The 13,607-nt window shown below is 45.6% G+C and overlaps 1 protein-coding gene across 3 annotated transcripts in view; it reads right to left on the reverse strand.

Moving 5' to 3' along the window:
* PHF2 (PHD finger protein 2) overlaps positions 1–13,607 on the reverse strand; it is a 245,121-nt gene that overhangs the window by 25,746 nt on the left and 205,768 nt on the right. For all 3 annotated transcript variants that reach the window (XM_040408835.1, XM_040408833.1, XM_040408836.1), the window contains exons 17-18: positions 13,120–13,277; positions 7,844–8,112 (exon numbers count right to left, since the gene is read on the reverse strand). In XM_040408835.1, the coding sequence (XP_040264769.1) occupies positions 7,844–8,112; positions 13,120–13,277 (427 nt within the window). The remainder of the gene's footprint in view (positions 1–7,843; positions 8,113–13,119; positions 13,278–13,607) is intronic.

Raw genomic sequence — 13,607 nt, forward strand, 5'->3', positions numbered from 1 at the left:
AGGGAGAGAGCTGGGTGAGAAAGGGGGAGCCCCAGCAATGGGGGAACAAGTGGACCCCTATTTGCATCCTAATGGAAAGTGGCAGCTTATATTAGGACGTGAAAAGGCGGTGCTATGGCGCGCCATCCATAGTGACATGTCCCATGACCGCTGAGGAACCATCCATCTTCACTACAGTATTGTCACGGAGCTCTGGGCTTATCATGCAGCCTGGCAGTGAGAGGACGATGCTGTGATTATACCACCCTGTTTAAAGGGGTTTTCCGGGATTTTGATACCGATGACCTATCCGCCTGTGAGCGCGACGGTGTTCTCGCGGCTTACCAAGCACAGAGCCGTACATAGTATAACGGCTGTGCATGGTATCGCACTTAGCCCCATAGAAGGGAATGGGGCTGAGCGCGATACAAAGCACAGCCGCTATACTATGTACGGCGCTGTGCTTGGTTAGCTGTGAGAAGGAGCGCCACTGTCTTCTCAAAACAAAAGATAGGCGAAGGTCCCGGGTGGCGGACCCCAACAGATCAGATACTGAAGACCTAATTTCAAAATAGGTCATCAGTATCAAAATCCTGGAAAACTCCTTTAATAACTCGGAAAACCGCTTTTTTGGGAGTATTTAAACTTTCATTCACTAAAACGCATTCATTGTATGATGAAAAGTTCTCCAGTTTTCTAATACATCATATCGCATGTATCGGTTTTAAAGATCTCTGCTTGCAGTCAATGAATATACACTTATAGAGGATGAAAAAGTGTCCCGGTTGTCATGTGATAACGCCACTGACACGTGACTTATTCCAGCTCCAATCGATGAACTGTAAGTAGTTCTGTCCTTGTGCGTCCACCACATGAGCAGGACAGATCTTCATCCCCTGCAAAGCAATCAATGACACCTTCCATTCAATGACCGGCAGGCAGAGATCTTGAAAACTGTGCAGTATTGATATACAAATGATACAAGAAAATTGCAAAACTGTTCATTACACAATGAAGATGGCTCCCTGGCAAGAAAAAAGGGGAAAAAGAGATATAAAAGGAACAAATGTAATTTGAATGAATGAAACATGATTAATGGTAACAGACATGACACATTGCACACTTCATGTCAGAACACGGAAGCAGTGGATGTACACAGGTTCACAACGGCATCAGTGAATCTAAGTGTATGGGGCAGACGGCACACCACAATATCACCCCAAAGTCAGCGGTCGGAGTGTGACTAGGTCCTATTACACTCCAACCACAGATTATAGTTCTGTAATGGAAATGGTAGCACAATGACAATACAAACATTAAAAAACTGTGAAACAAAACGTTGAAAATGGTGAAAGCGTCCATAGAAAATGACCACATAATAATAGCTATAAATAATGGACAATGTCAAAAAGTGGGAATTGCAAGGTTTTGCTGTTCCTGTCCTCGGTGTTCAGTCTCCACTCTCACATCATGTTCTTCGGCACCAGAGTAGCAGAAATATTGGGTACGTGCTATGTCTAGCACTTAAAGGGAACCCGTCACCAAGAAAATGTAAATTAATCTGCCGGCAGCACGTTATAGAGCAGGAGGAGCTGAGCAGATTGATATATAGTCTTACAGTAAAAGATTCAGTATAACATGTGTTTCATTCATTTATATTCCTGCTCATTCTGGGCTCTGAAGTCCAGGAGGCGGTCCTATCAGTGATTGACAGCTACCTCTGTATACACAGTCATTGAGTGAAGGCTGTCTATCATGGATAGGACCGCATCCTGGACTTCGAAGCCCAGAATGAGCAGCAATATAAATGAATGAAACACAAGTTATACTGAATCTTTTACTATAAGACTATATATCAATCAGCTCAGCTCCTCCTGCTCTGTAACCTGCTGTCTGCAGATCAGACACCATGTTCAGATGCTAGGTTCCCTTTAATAGGGTGGGGTATCAATAGAGGTTTATTTTTAATATAGTGCAGGGACAGGGATGTTAAGCATTTTTGTAATTTACTTTATTAGGGGAAGATGATTCTTTCTACTAGAAAGGAAGGTGTAAAGAGTCTTCTTAGCAAAGCTCTGGATGATGCTCTGAGATAGTCAGATAGGCCGGGTGATGGGCAGCAATAGTTAGGCCACCTGTACGTTCTCAGGGACTGGGGCAGTGACAAGAGGCGGCTGGAAGCCTCTATATGTTACACACAGAGGTCTTCATCGTCCAGTAGAAAGCTGAAGACTGGAGAGGGACTCTCCTTAGAGCGCTGCGAACAAGACTCTTTACACCCTGTTTCATAGCAGAAAGAACCATCTTTTCCTAATAAAGTACATTATAAAAATGTCCAACATCCCTGTCCCTACACATGCACAGAAGGACCCATGTTCCCTTCAATGAGAGGTTCTTCAGCAGGCGAGTTGTATGGTATATTATAAGAAATACTTTCCATGACCTTGAAGGATTATTCTCACCTTATAAAGTGATGTCATATCCCTAGGACTTTGGTGGGGGTCTGACCCCTGGGACCTTATGTCAATTTAGTGTTGCGTCCCTCTCAAAGCTCTCCGTGCACATCCGCGCACATGGCCACCCTCCGCCATTCACTTGACCTGCACTGCTGCAAAGTCAGATCAAATCCTAGTGCTACACCCTCACATTATAAGATGGGGGCCCCTTTAATAGAAGCACTCAGCCTTCTGCCTTATAGTCTTAGGGCGTACATTACCTCATATACATCCATGAATGTTGATTTTTATGTATACTCCTATACCAGAGACTGACTTGTGCCCATACACATGATGTATACCGGTGCCCTATATGCCGTACTCTGCCCTCTGTACTCAGTCTATTCAAGAGGGAGGGCAGCGGAACAGTGATATCATCTTATTCTGTGTGCGAGAGAAACTGGACAGCACTGCCACTTATTCTGAATACATTTCTCTTACTCTTCAGGTCAGCAGCACAGTACTACTTCTCTAATCTGAGAGCAGTCGCACAGTACTACTTCTCTAATCTGAGAGCAGTCGCACAGTAATACTTCTCTAATCTGAGGGAAGTCCCACAGTACTACTTCTCTAATCTGAGAGCAGTCGCACAGTAATACTTCTCTAATCTGAGAGCAGTCACACAGTACTACTTCTCTAATCTGAGAGCAGTCGCACAGTACTACTTCTCTAATCTGAGGGCAGTCGCACAGTACTACTTCTTTAATCTGAGAGCAGTCACACAGTAATACTTCTCTAATCTGAGAGCAGTCGCACAGTAATACTTCTCTAATCTGAGAGAAGTCACACAGTACTACTTCTCTAATCTGAGAGCAGTCGCGCAGTACTACTTCTCTAATCTGAGAGCAGTCGCACAGTAATACTTCTCTAATCTGAGGGCAGTCCCACAGTACTACTTCTCGAATCTGAGAGCAGTCCCACAGTACTACTTCTCTAATCTGAGGGCAGTCGCACAGTACTACTTCTCTAATCTGAGGGCAGTCCCACAGTACTACTTCTCGAATCTGAGAGCAGTCCCACAGTACTACTTCTCTAATCTGAGGGCAGTCCCACAGTACTACTTCTCTAATCTGAGGGCAGTCCCACAGTACTACTTCTCTAATCTGAGAGCAGTCACACAGTAATACTTCTCTAATCTGAGAGAAGTCCCACAGTACTACTTCTCTAATCTGAGGGCAGTCCCACAGTACTACTTCTCTAATCTGAGAGCAGTCCCACAGTACTACTTCTCTAATCTGAGAGCAGTCGCACAGTAATACTTCTCTAATCTGAGAGCAGTCGCACAGTAATACTTCTCTAATCTGAGAGCAGTCGCACAGTAATACTTCTCTAATCTGAGAGCAGTCCCACAGTAATACTTCTCTAATCTGAGAGCAGTCGCACAGTAATACTTCTCTAATCTGAGGGCAGTCCCACAGTACTACTTCTCTAATCTGAGAGCAGTCGCACAGTAATACTTCTCTAATCTGAGAGTAGTCGCACAGTAATACTTCTCTAATCTGAGAGCAGTCGCACAGTACTACTTCTCTAATCCTAGAGCAGTCCCACAGTACTACGTCTCTAACTTGAGGTTAAGTGCAGAGTAATACTTCTCTAATCTGAGAGCAGTTGAACATTAATACACCTCTAATCTGACAGCAGTCGCACAGTACTACTTCTCTAATATGAGAGCAGTCGCACAGTACTACTTCTCAAAATTGAGAGCAGTTGCACAGTACTACTTCTGTAATCAGAGCAGTCGCACAGTAATACTTCTGTAATCTGAGAGCAGTCGCACAGTAATACTTCTCTAATCTGAGAGCAGTCGCACAGTACTACTTCTGTAATCAGAGCAGTCGCACAGTAATACTTCTGTAATCTGAGAGCAGTTGCACAGTACTACTTCTCTAACTTGAGGGTAAGTGCACAGTACTACTTCTCTAATCTGAGAGCAGTCGCGCAGTACTACTTCTCTAATCTGAGAGCAGTCGCACAGTAATACTTCTCTAATCTGAGAGCAGTCGCACAGTACTACTTCTCTAACTTTAGGGTAAGTGCACAGTACTACTTCTCTAATCTGAGAGCAGTCGCACAGTAATACTTCTCTAATCTGAGAGCAGTCGCACAGTACTACTTCTCTAACTTGAGGGTAAGTGCACAGTACTACTTCTCTAATCTGAGAGCAGTCGCACAGTACTACTTCTCTAACTTGAGGGTAAGTGCACAGTACTACTTCTCTAATCTGAGAGCAGTTTCACAGTCGCTCGCTAACTTGAGGGCACAACATGTGTATAGCAGTTACTGCAGTGAAGTTAGACACGTCAGCAGTTCAGATCTGATATGTACGTTTTAGTAAATACCTGCGTTCCTCTGGCAAACGTTCTTACAATTCTCCATTATGTTGTTCCTCTGTTATTCCTCCTGAAAAATGCACGAGTAAAATGCCAAGTGGGGGTTATCATTCCCCTTGTGAATAAGCTGTGTTCTGCACAGTCTAACACTGCTGGCACGGACTGTGCAGTCTCACACTGTGTAGGCAGACACCCCATCGACAGGTGGAAGGGTAACACCCGGCTGTCATTTATGCGTCCATTTTCAGGAGGGATAACAAAGCAACGGCACAACATAGATTAATCAGTAAAGGCTTTCCAGAATTTAAAGGGGGCAGTCCCCTCCTACAGAGCAAAGGAATATGCGAACTCCGATCCTGGGAACGAAGGGGGCCGCATTGTTGATTTAGTGCCGTTTTCTCTTCTACATTTTTCTTGCACAGTGGTGTTTGCAGCACTGAATGGGCACAAGCTGCAGTACCCTGCACAGCCAGAGGGGGCCTCCTCTGTGCCAGGAAAAATAGCAAAGGAGACGTGTAGCGCAAAACAGCCGCCACAGCCTCTTCATTCTTCGAAATGGTAGGGGTCTCGAGGTCAGACCCCCGTCGATCTCTTCACAGGATGAGAGTATCCCTTTAAGAGAGAATGAACGTATATATTCAAACAGCTATGTCAGCTCTTTGTTAGTGACGGCCATAACTACTGACCGGTATGAGGGGCTGCTCCCCATGACCCTGCTTATAAATGAAGACCACCATAGAATGAATGTGCTTGGCTCCTTTTTCTGGTCTTCCCATGCGGTCTTAGTGCGTCTCCGTGTTGTATTCATTAGCCGGTGTAATATCTACTTAGATTCATTTGCAATCTGAGCGTGCACAGCGGTTGTTCAAAAAGACTCCGCGCTGAAGTCTGGAAGCCAAATTTCTTTTTTTCTGGCCTGCGCTCACCACTGGAGGCGAACCCGAAATCTATTTACATCGGACCACCGGCTGTTTCTGAATTCAACCGCAAATGGAGCTTTAAAAATTAAAGGAGAGCCGGTGCCTAATGTGAGCGCGGAGTCAGCCGGCTCCTACATATTCATCTGCCTCCAGAAAGAAATGGAGTGCACAACATTAAGCAACATTTATTAGATTACTTTTTCGAGAAAGGACGACCGGTTCCACAGTCTGGGAACCCACTCAGAACGTCCAATGTACACCTGTCGTCTAGACGCTGGCGGCCATGTTCATACACATGCATGTGATAGGAGGTATAGGCACATGAAAGTGGTCACCGCTACACCACAAAGGTCATCGGGCATCAGTAGGCGTCCCAACCCTCCGTCAGCTACTGACTGACATGTCCTAAAAGGTCTCTGGCACCCTTAATGATCCGCAAAAAAAAAAAAAACACGGATGCAACATGGACGTCATCCAAATACATATAGTCATATATAAGGGTCCATTAACACATCCGCGGTGTATTGCGGATCCGCAACACACCCGGCCGGCACCCCCATAGAACTGCCTATTCTTGTCCGCAATTGCGGACAAGAATAGAACATGTTCCATTTATTTATTTATTTTTTCAGGAAGATCGGGGCCGCAGTCCACATCTCTTCCGGCGCCATAGAGAATGAATGGGTCCGGATTCGTTCCGCAATGTTGCGGAACGGATCTGGACCCATTCTACGGACGTGTGAATGGACCCTTAAGAGGATGTGTCAGCTCTCCTTAAAAGTCTATTTTAGTAAATGCATTGCCATTCCTCTCTTATTCCTCCTGGAAATGAACGAACTGAAAACTGGGCGATACCATTCTCCTTGCCAAAGGGGTGTCACCATGCGGTATGACACTGCCTATGCAGCGCTGACAATATGAGACTGTGTTGGTGTAGCCTATTGACAAGGGGGATGATAACATACAACTTATTTAGACACTTCCATGAGGAATAACGGGGGAATGGCGCAATACAGCGTTCTATAAAAGATGTTATTTCATGAGGAATACAAGTATTTACTAAAGCAGACGTGTAAGAGCTTATACCTTCGGGTCATGTGACAAGTTCTGATCAGCGGGAGACTACAGACTTTCACGTGTCAGTGACTTATGGTGGGGGTTCTCTGCAGCGGGACCCCCGCCAAACCAAACTTCTAACATGTCAAAAGTTCTTTAAAGTAGTATGTACCCTTAGGGTCCCATTCACACGTCCGCAATTTCGTTCCGCATTTTGCTGAACGGAATTGCGGACCCGTTCATTTCTATGGGGCAGCACAGTGTGCTGACCGGATCCGGAATTGCGGAGACGCACTTCCGGGTCCGCAATTCCGTTCCCGAAAAAAATAGAACATGTCCTATTCTTGTCTGCAATTGCGGACAAGAATAGGCATTTGCTATTAAGTGCCGGCGATGTGCGGTCCGCAAATCGCTGATGTCCGTGTTTTGCAGATCCACGCATCCGTGGATCCGCAAAACACACACGGATGTGTGAATGGAGCCTTGAACGGATAGATTTGGCTCAGTGCGTGCCTCTTTTGGTCTTTCTATGTGCACTGGTGTTCGCTGTCTATTCTATGAACATTTCAGCAGCCATTGATTATAACTTTTGGAACATTTGGAAAACGCCTGCGGCCTCTCCCGGCCTTTCTTCTATCACATTACTTGCCAACTGTCATGGATTTCCAGGAGCAAGAAAAAGTCTCCAAAATGAGCAGTTTTTGTTCTTCTGCTGTATATACGGTACCCGGGGCACAGACCCTATATCTTTATGGGGACGTCTTCACAGCACCACTTCTGTTCTCTACCTTAAGCATAGCAAATCCAAATATACAGCATACTCAAAATAATAATAATAAAATGTATGGACTATGCTCTTGCAGGGGATATATAAAGGGGTCCCAAAGACAACACCTTTCCATATGTCCTACTGAACATTTGGTCACAGGGGGGCTTCTGAAGCGGACCCCGTGGTGATTAGCTCATCTTCCTTAATGTGCGTTACATAATAACAAGTAAAAATCCTCCAGAGCTGTTTCCTTCCTCATACAATGCTCACAATACACCCATCGAGGAGCCTTACCAAAGTCCGAGTCTTTAAAGCACGCTCCCAAGTTGTCCTGCTCCTCCTCATAGTCGTCCATTGTGATGTTGTTCTTCGGGGCTTTCTTGCCGACTCGCTTGCTCGTACACTTGTTGTTGCCTGATTTCTTAGCGTTTTGGGCTGATAGGGAATTATTTTTCGACTGGTTAGCATTCCACGACGTCTGTAGACAAGAGTCGGACGGCAGGTTGGCCATCGATAACATGCCCTGTATTGCTTCTTGTGTGCTTGGGGATGCGGGTGGTTGACTGTGGAGCAAAATATAAAAAGTTTGGTTACGACAAAGCAACAACAACCCCAGGAATGCACCGGCCTCTTGTGCCTAAAGGAAAAATCCGGCTCTGCCTATTTTCTATATTCTATACCGCCTGGCGATCCCAGAGTTCAGACCTCCACCAATCATAAAGTTTCCACAGCGGATCTGGTCAAATCTGTAGCAACTCAACTTTTAGATTTGGGTGCAGAAACGCTGCAGATCCTGTAATACCCAATGATACCAGTCTCCGTCAGTGCAGTGCTCCTTGTCACAGAAGAAAAGTTTCTGAAAACTTTAATAAACTAGTTATATCCGAGCCTTGCCTCTAAAGCCACTTTCCCCATCACACGTGTATGCGTCTCTCCAAACGCCATATTTTCCCCTTTACTTTCTGTGTATATACTGATAAATCTGATATATAGCTGGGCACATGCTCACAAATACCCCTGGCTGTACACCCATAGCTATGCAGACGACATGCCCAATATGGGCAGCACACGTAGAGTTAAATACATGGGGCTCATCCGGCAACTGTATAAGTGCAACACAAAACACTGTCCATACAACGCCGGTCTCCGTGTAAATGAATCTATTAAAGGGGTAGTACAGAATTAGAAAAATATGGCTGCTTTGCATTAGAAACAGAACCACACTTGTCAATGGGTCACTCGTTGAAGTGCAATAAAGCAGCCATATATTTCTAATCGTGAACAACCCCTTTATACAATAGAGACCAAGGGTTCATTTGTCAAGACTGGTCCGGATATCCCCCTGCGCTGCCTCGTCAGAAATGTATTGTGTGCTCGGCGGTCTGTGCTCCTAGACTGAACTCTACACCAGCTCTGTAGACTGGTAAATGTGGCGGGCAGATGGCCCTGTCCCTTGAAACACTCCCTTTTTGGAAAGTGGCAAAGATAGGTTAGAAATATCATCTGCACCTAAATTTAGGCTCAGTGGCATTTAAAATGTTGCAAATCTGCAGGTTGCCACTTTTGCACCCCCAAAAAACGGGCGTAGGGGCATAGTAAATGATCCTGCACATGGTACGAATTTATTTGCAATAAAAACTGCACATAACTCAGCACCATTTCTTGAGGTTTTTGGTGTGGGTTTTCTGTTTATTTTAACAACCCCATTAAAGTCTATGGGGAAAACAGCTCTACATAAGGAGCGGAATCGCATTAACAATTGATAGGCTGCAAATTTCTAAATCCATACGGCCTCTCAATTTCCGTGTGTACAGAATAGGCAATGAGATCTGGCAAATCTCAATCACTGTGCTGGTACTGTATTATGCTGCTGTTTTTCAGCACGAAAATCTGGGCGGAAAAAACGGCCCGTAATCCACACCGTGTGCGGGTAGCCCAAGGCTGGGTTCAACATTCTGCTATTAAACCCGCATAGGTTTTGCAGCATAAAAGCCGTCAGACTTCACCCGCTCCATTGCAGAAGGTGAAATCCGCTGGGGAGACTGCACATTTCACATTCGCACCGCGGGTCAGTCCGTGCAGCGTTTTTTTTTTTTTTTTTTGTATGCAGCATGTGGATGAGATTACTTAAAATCTTATTCACTTTACTAGTACCGTAAAACCTTGCGGATTTGCGGCATATCCTCAGCTGTTCAGTCACGTGTGAACCATACAACCTCTCTCACCCTATAGCAGGGATGGCCAACCTGAGGCTCTCCAGCTGTTGAAAAACTACAACTCCCAGCATGCACAGACTGCCTACAGCTATCAGCCTAAAGCAGGGCATGGGTGGGAGTTGTAGGCTGGCCATCCCTGCCCTATAGCAATGAGATCTACTAATCTCTTCATGTATAAAAGGCCTTCACAGTAATGAGACGTGTGAGCAGGTCTGGGAGCTCGGACCACCACTGACAGCTACGATGGAGGGTCCTGAGGAGCTCTTGGACAGACTGTATCTCTGCATTACAGCTAAATGAATGGAAGCACCAACAACATCGCTCAGAGACATGGACAACTAAAACCAAGTGCTCCACAGGCTGCTTCATTCTGTCAAACACGGCTGGGTCCCAAGCTGATAGACCCCCTACCAACACTACCTTGCGATACGTCACAAGCCAAATGGGAGCATTCTTGTTCTCCTTATCTAACCTACTGACAGGACGGGAAGAAACCAGCACGTCGCTCGTGAAATCTGCCAGTAAAGTCTGCAGCATGTTCCTGAGGGAGATCTCCTCTTACCCCTCCCAGAGGTAATTGTAGGTGAAATAGACCATCAAACCTGCAGGAAGAACCGCCGCTGGGTATATCTAGAGTGCCGCGCCATTAACCGCCACATAGAAGAACAGGCCAGATCATTTAGTCAAGCTGCCCATTACTGACTAAAGATGTAAGTCTAGATCTAGGGGCAGGAGACCTGGTAATTTACCATTATATTAAATACGGTCTGCGTTTTAGTCTGTGTAATGAAGGACATTACTTCTAGCTGAAACCTCAATTCCTTCAGAAGTTATCATGGCCCAATGCGGTGCGGCCCTAATGTACTTATTAAATCTCCCGTCAAAACGCCTTCATTCAGATGTTATATGTGTTTTTACATATTTTTCCTGCGGTCTACACTGAAATGAATGAAAATGTGTTAGGTGGGTTGCTATGTGGTTCTTCCTACCTTCTTAACTTCTGCAATAACCAAAGGAGGTAAAGAAAGTATGGGGTCTGATTATGAGAGTATGGCACACAAGACTGGCAGACACAAATACAGGAAAATCAGCAGTTCCATTTAAAGGGCATCTGTCAGCAGTTTTGTACCTATGACACTGGCTGACCTGTTACATGTGCGCTTGAAAGCTGAAGGCGTCTGTGTTGGTCCCATGTTCATATGTGCCCGCATAGCTGGGAAAAATGACGTTTTAAAGAGTAACTGCCGTTTAATTTTTATTTTTTGCTAATGTGTAGGGACAGTGACAGGGAACAGTTTTGTTATATACTTTATTTAGGGAAAACATTTATTTGTGGTAGAAAACTGGGGCTGAAATGTCCCTTAGCAGCGCTCTCTCAAATGAGCGCTGCTAAGGGACATCCGTCTTCTATTAGCATAGGAGAGACAGGCTGTGCGGGAGCTGTGGGCGTCTGCCTGCCCTATGCGTTTTATAGGACGGCGCGATTCTGGTCAATTCAGGAGGTAACCACTCTTAGATCAGAACCATCCACCTGTATACATATAGGCAAAATGTCGGATTCCACAGATATCCTCCTCCCCCACTGGGCCCTGTAGAATATCAAAAATCACACCGATAGTGAAGCACTGCCATCATTGCTTACATGCACTGCTGATGTTATACTTACAAGCGCACGTGAAATTGCGGGCACATCAGACAAATATGATCGCCTCGTACTCCTCCTGTCCTCTCTCTCCCATAGGCAGTTCTGCTTTGTCCCACAGTGACTTGTCCATGTGACTGTCCCCAGCTTATGCCCTAGGCCCCAGTCCTGCACTCCATGCACACGCGGAGTACGAGGCGATCATATAACAATTACCTACTGAATTGATAAAAATCACACGGTCCTATAAAACGCATTGGATTGACTGTGAATGAGGCCCACTTCAGTCTTGGGACCTGCGGCAGCAAACGATCCAGGCAACGTATTGGAGATTTTTATTTTTTAATTGTACTCTGCCTGCCCTGCTGCTCCCTGACAGGCTTGTGGAGAGAAGAGGCTTCTCCGTTTATAAAGTACATATACATTCACACTATTGTATATGCTCGCTGTCAGTGAGCCTTCCCCCTGAACCCCCTAATGAACCAGCTGCTGGCAGCGATGCCTGTGTGAGCGGTAAGCGCTCACGACAAACAGTGCAGGAAGACAGGGGGAAGCTGCTATACACAACTGTCCTTATATACTGTATAGCAGCTTCCCGCTGCCTCCCTGCACTGCCTGTAGTGAGCGCTTACCGCTCAGGCATCGCTGCCAGCAGCTGGTTCATTAGTCCGCACGCGGGGAGTGCAGGGGGAAGGCTCACTGACGGCGCTGGTCAGTGAGCATACAGAGTGTACAAGTCCATTATATTTCATTAAATGGGTTAGGGTAGATTTATTTTTACCACATAAGGCTCCTGTGTCCACCAGGTTGAAACGGCAGTTACACTTTAGTATATACAAATGAGCCTCTAGGAGCAACCTCTAGGTGCAACAGGGGCGTTGCCATTACACCTAGAGGCTCAGCTTTCTCTGCAGACTATAATAAACATCAGCAACTCAAGGCTATGTGTAGGTTTGACTACTTGGGGCACAGAGGCGCATCTCATTCTAGTACACAGGAGATCACCAGTCTTGATAAATCTCCCCCCTCCCATATATACCCTGTCTAAGTCAGAAAATCTGGGCCGCTGAATGCAGCACTCAAACCACCAGTCTCTGCGAATAGGTGATGTTAATTTTGGGAAACTCTCTCTAAGCAGACTGGCCTTTCTCCAAGCCCCTCTCATCGACAGGATCTCTTCTTACCTACAGAATTTTTTTGTAGGTTAGTTCTTCAGTATCAAATGGAAGCTCTGACATGAGTGGGTCGTGTTTCTCTCTTTCCCATCTATTCGTGTTAGAATATTATCAGTAAGGAGCCTTGGCAAGATGGAAAGCACAGCTCCTTTCATCATACCAGTCGCTCGGGGATATAACGGATGGCTCTACCCACGAAACCAGGTTGGCGAAATTCATCCGTCTGTATTTCTGTACCTTTCACACAAATGCACTTATCGTTTGGATAGAGAAAGCCTTGCCTGCTTTTACCAGCCAACATTAGTCCACAGGGACAGCTAAGACTGCGGCAGACGTTCGCCCTAGGTGTATGAGAGCTCTTACAAGAAAACAACAAAAGTTACTTCCTTGTCAATTTAAAACATCTTGACAGACGCTGTGATGAGCTCCGGTAAAACTGCCTGGATATGGCGCAGGGCTGCAGGCATTCTCATTGCATCAGACGTACATGAATCCTCGGAAGGTAGACATTTCACAAGTGCAGCTCGCATTACCTACCTATTGGAGTTATAATCCAAGCCACCAACTTCTTTACTTGCTTGCAGAAGGTCCAGAATGCCCCCAGAACTTGTGCTGTCCTTCTTCACTTTGGAGTTTCGGGCTGGTTTTGTGTCTGTGTCGATGTGAAGGGATCCCTCGTCTGAGGAGTCGTCGCTCTATATGGCGAGAGACAAAGTTAAAAACGACCCTTTCCTTCAGGAACAACCCCCCTAATCTGTCTTGTATCTAAAGGTCTCAAAAAATATGGGATGGAAGCAGACATTAGAGAGCAGCAGGAACCCATACAGCGTCGGAACGGCAGTGGTGGGGGATTGATGGAGGGGAGTATTGGTTCTTTTATATTTCTAAGCCAGCTACCACCATAAGCAAGATTTAAAAAAAATTCTGCCAACCAGCAGCCACTAGAGGGAGCATGGTGAAGACAGAATAATACTGACACCAAAAAGTTCAGTGCAATCTGTAGAAATGAGTATCCCTGTAGATAG

The sequence above is a fragment of the Bufo bufo genome, chromosome 9, assembly GCF_905171765.1.
Source record: "Bufo bufo chromosome 9, aBufBuf1.1, whole genome shotgun sequence".
NCBI classification, from domain to species: Eukaryota; Metazoa; Chordata; class Amphibia; order Anura; family Bufonidae; genus Bufo; species Bufo bufo.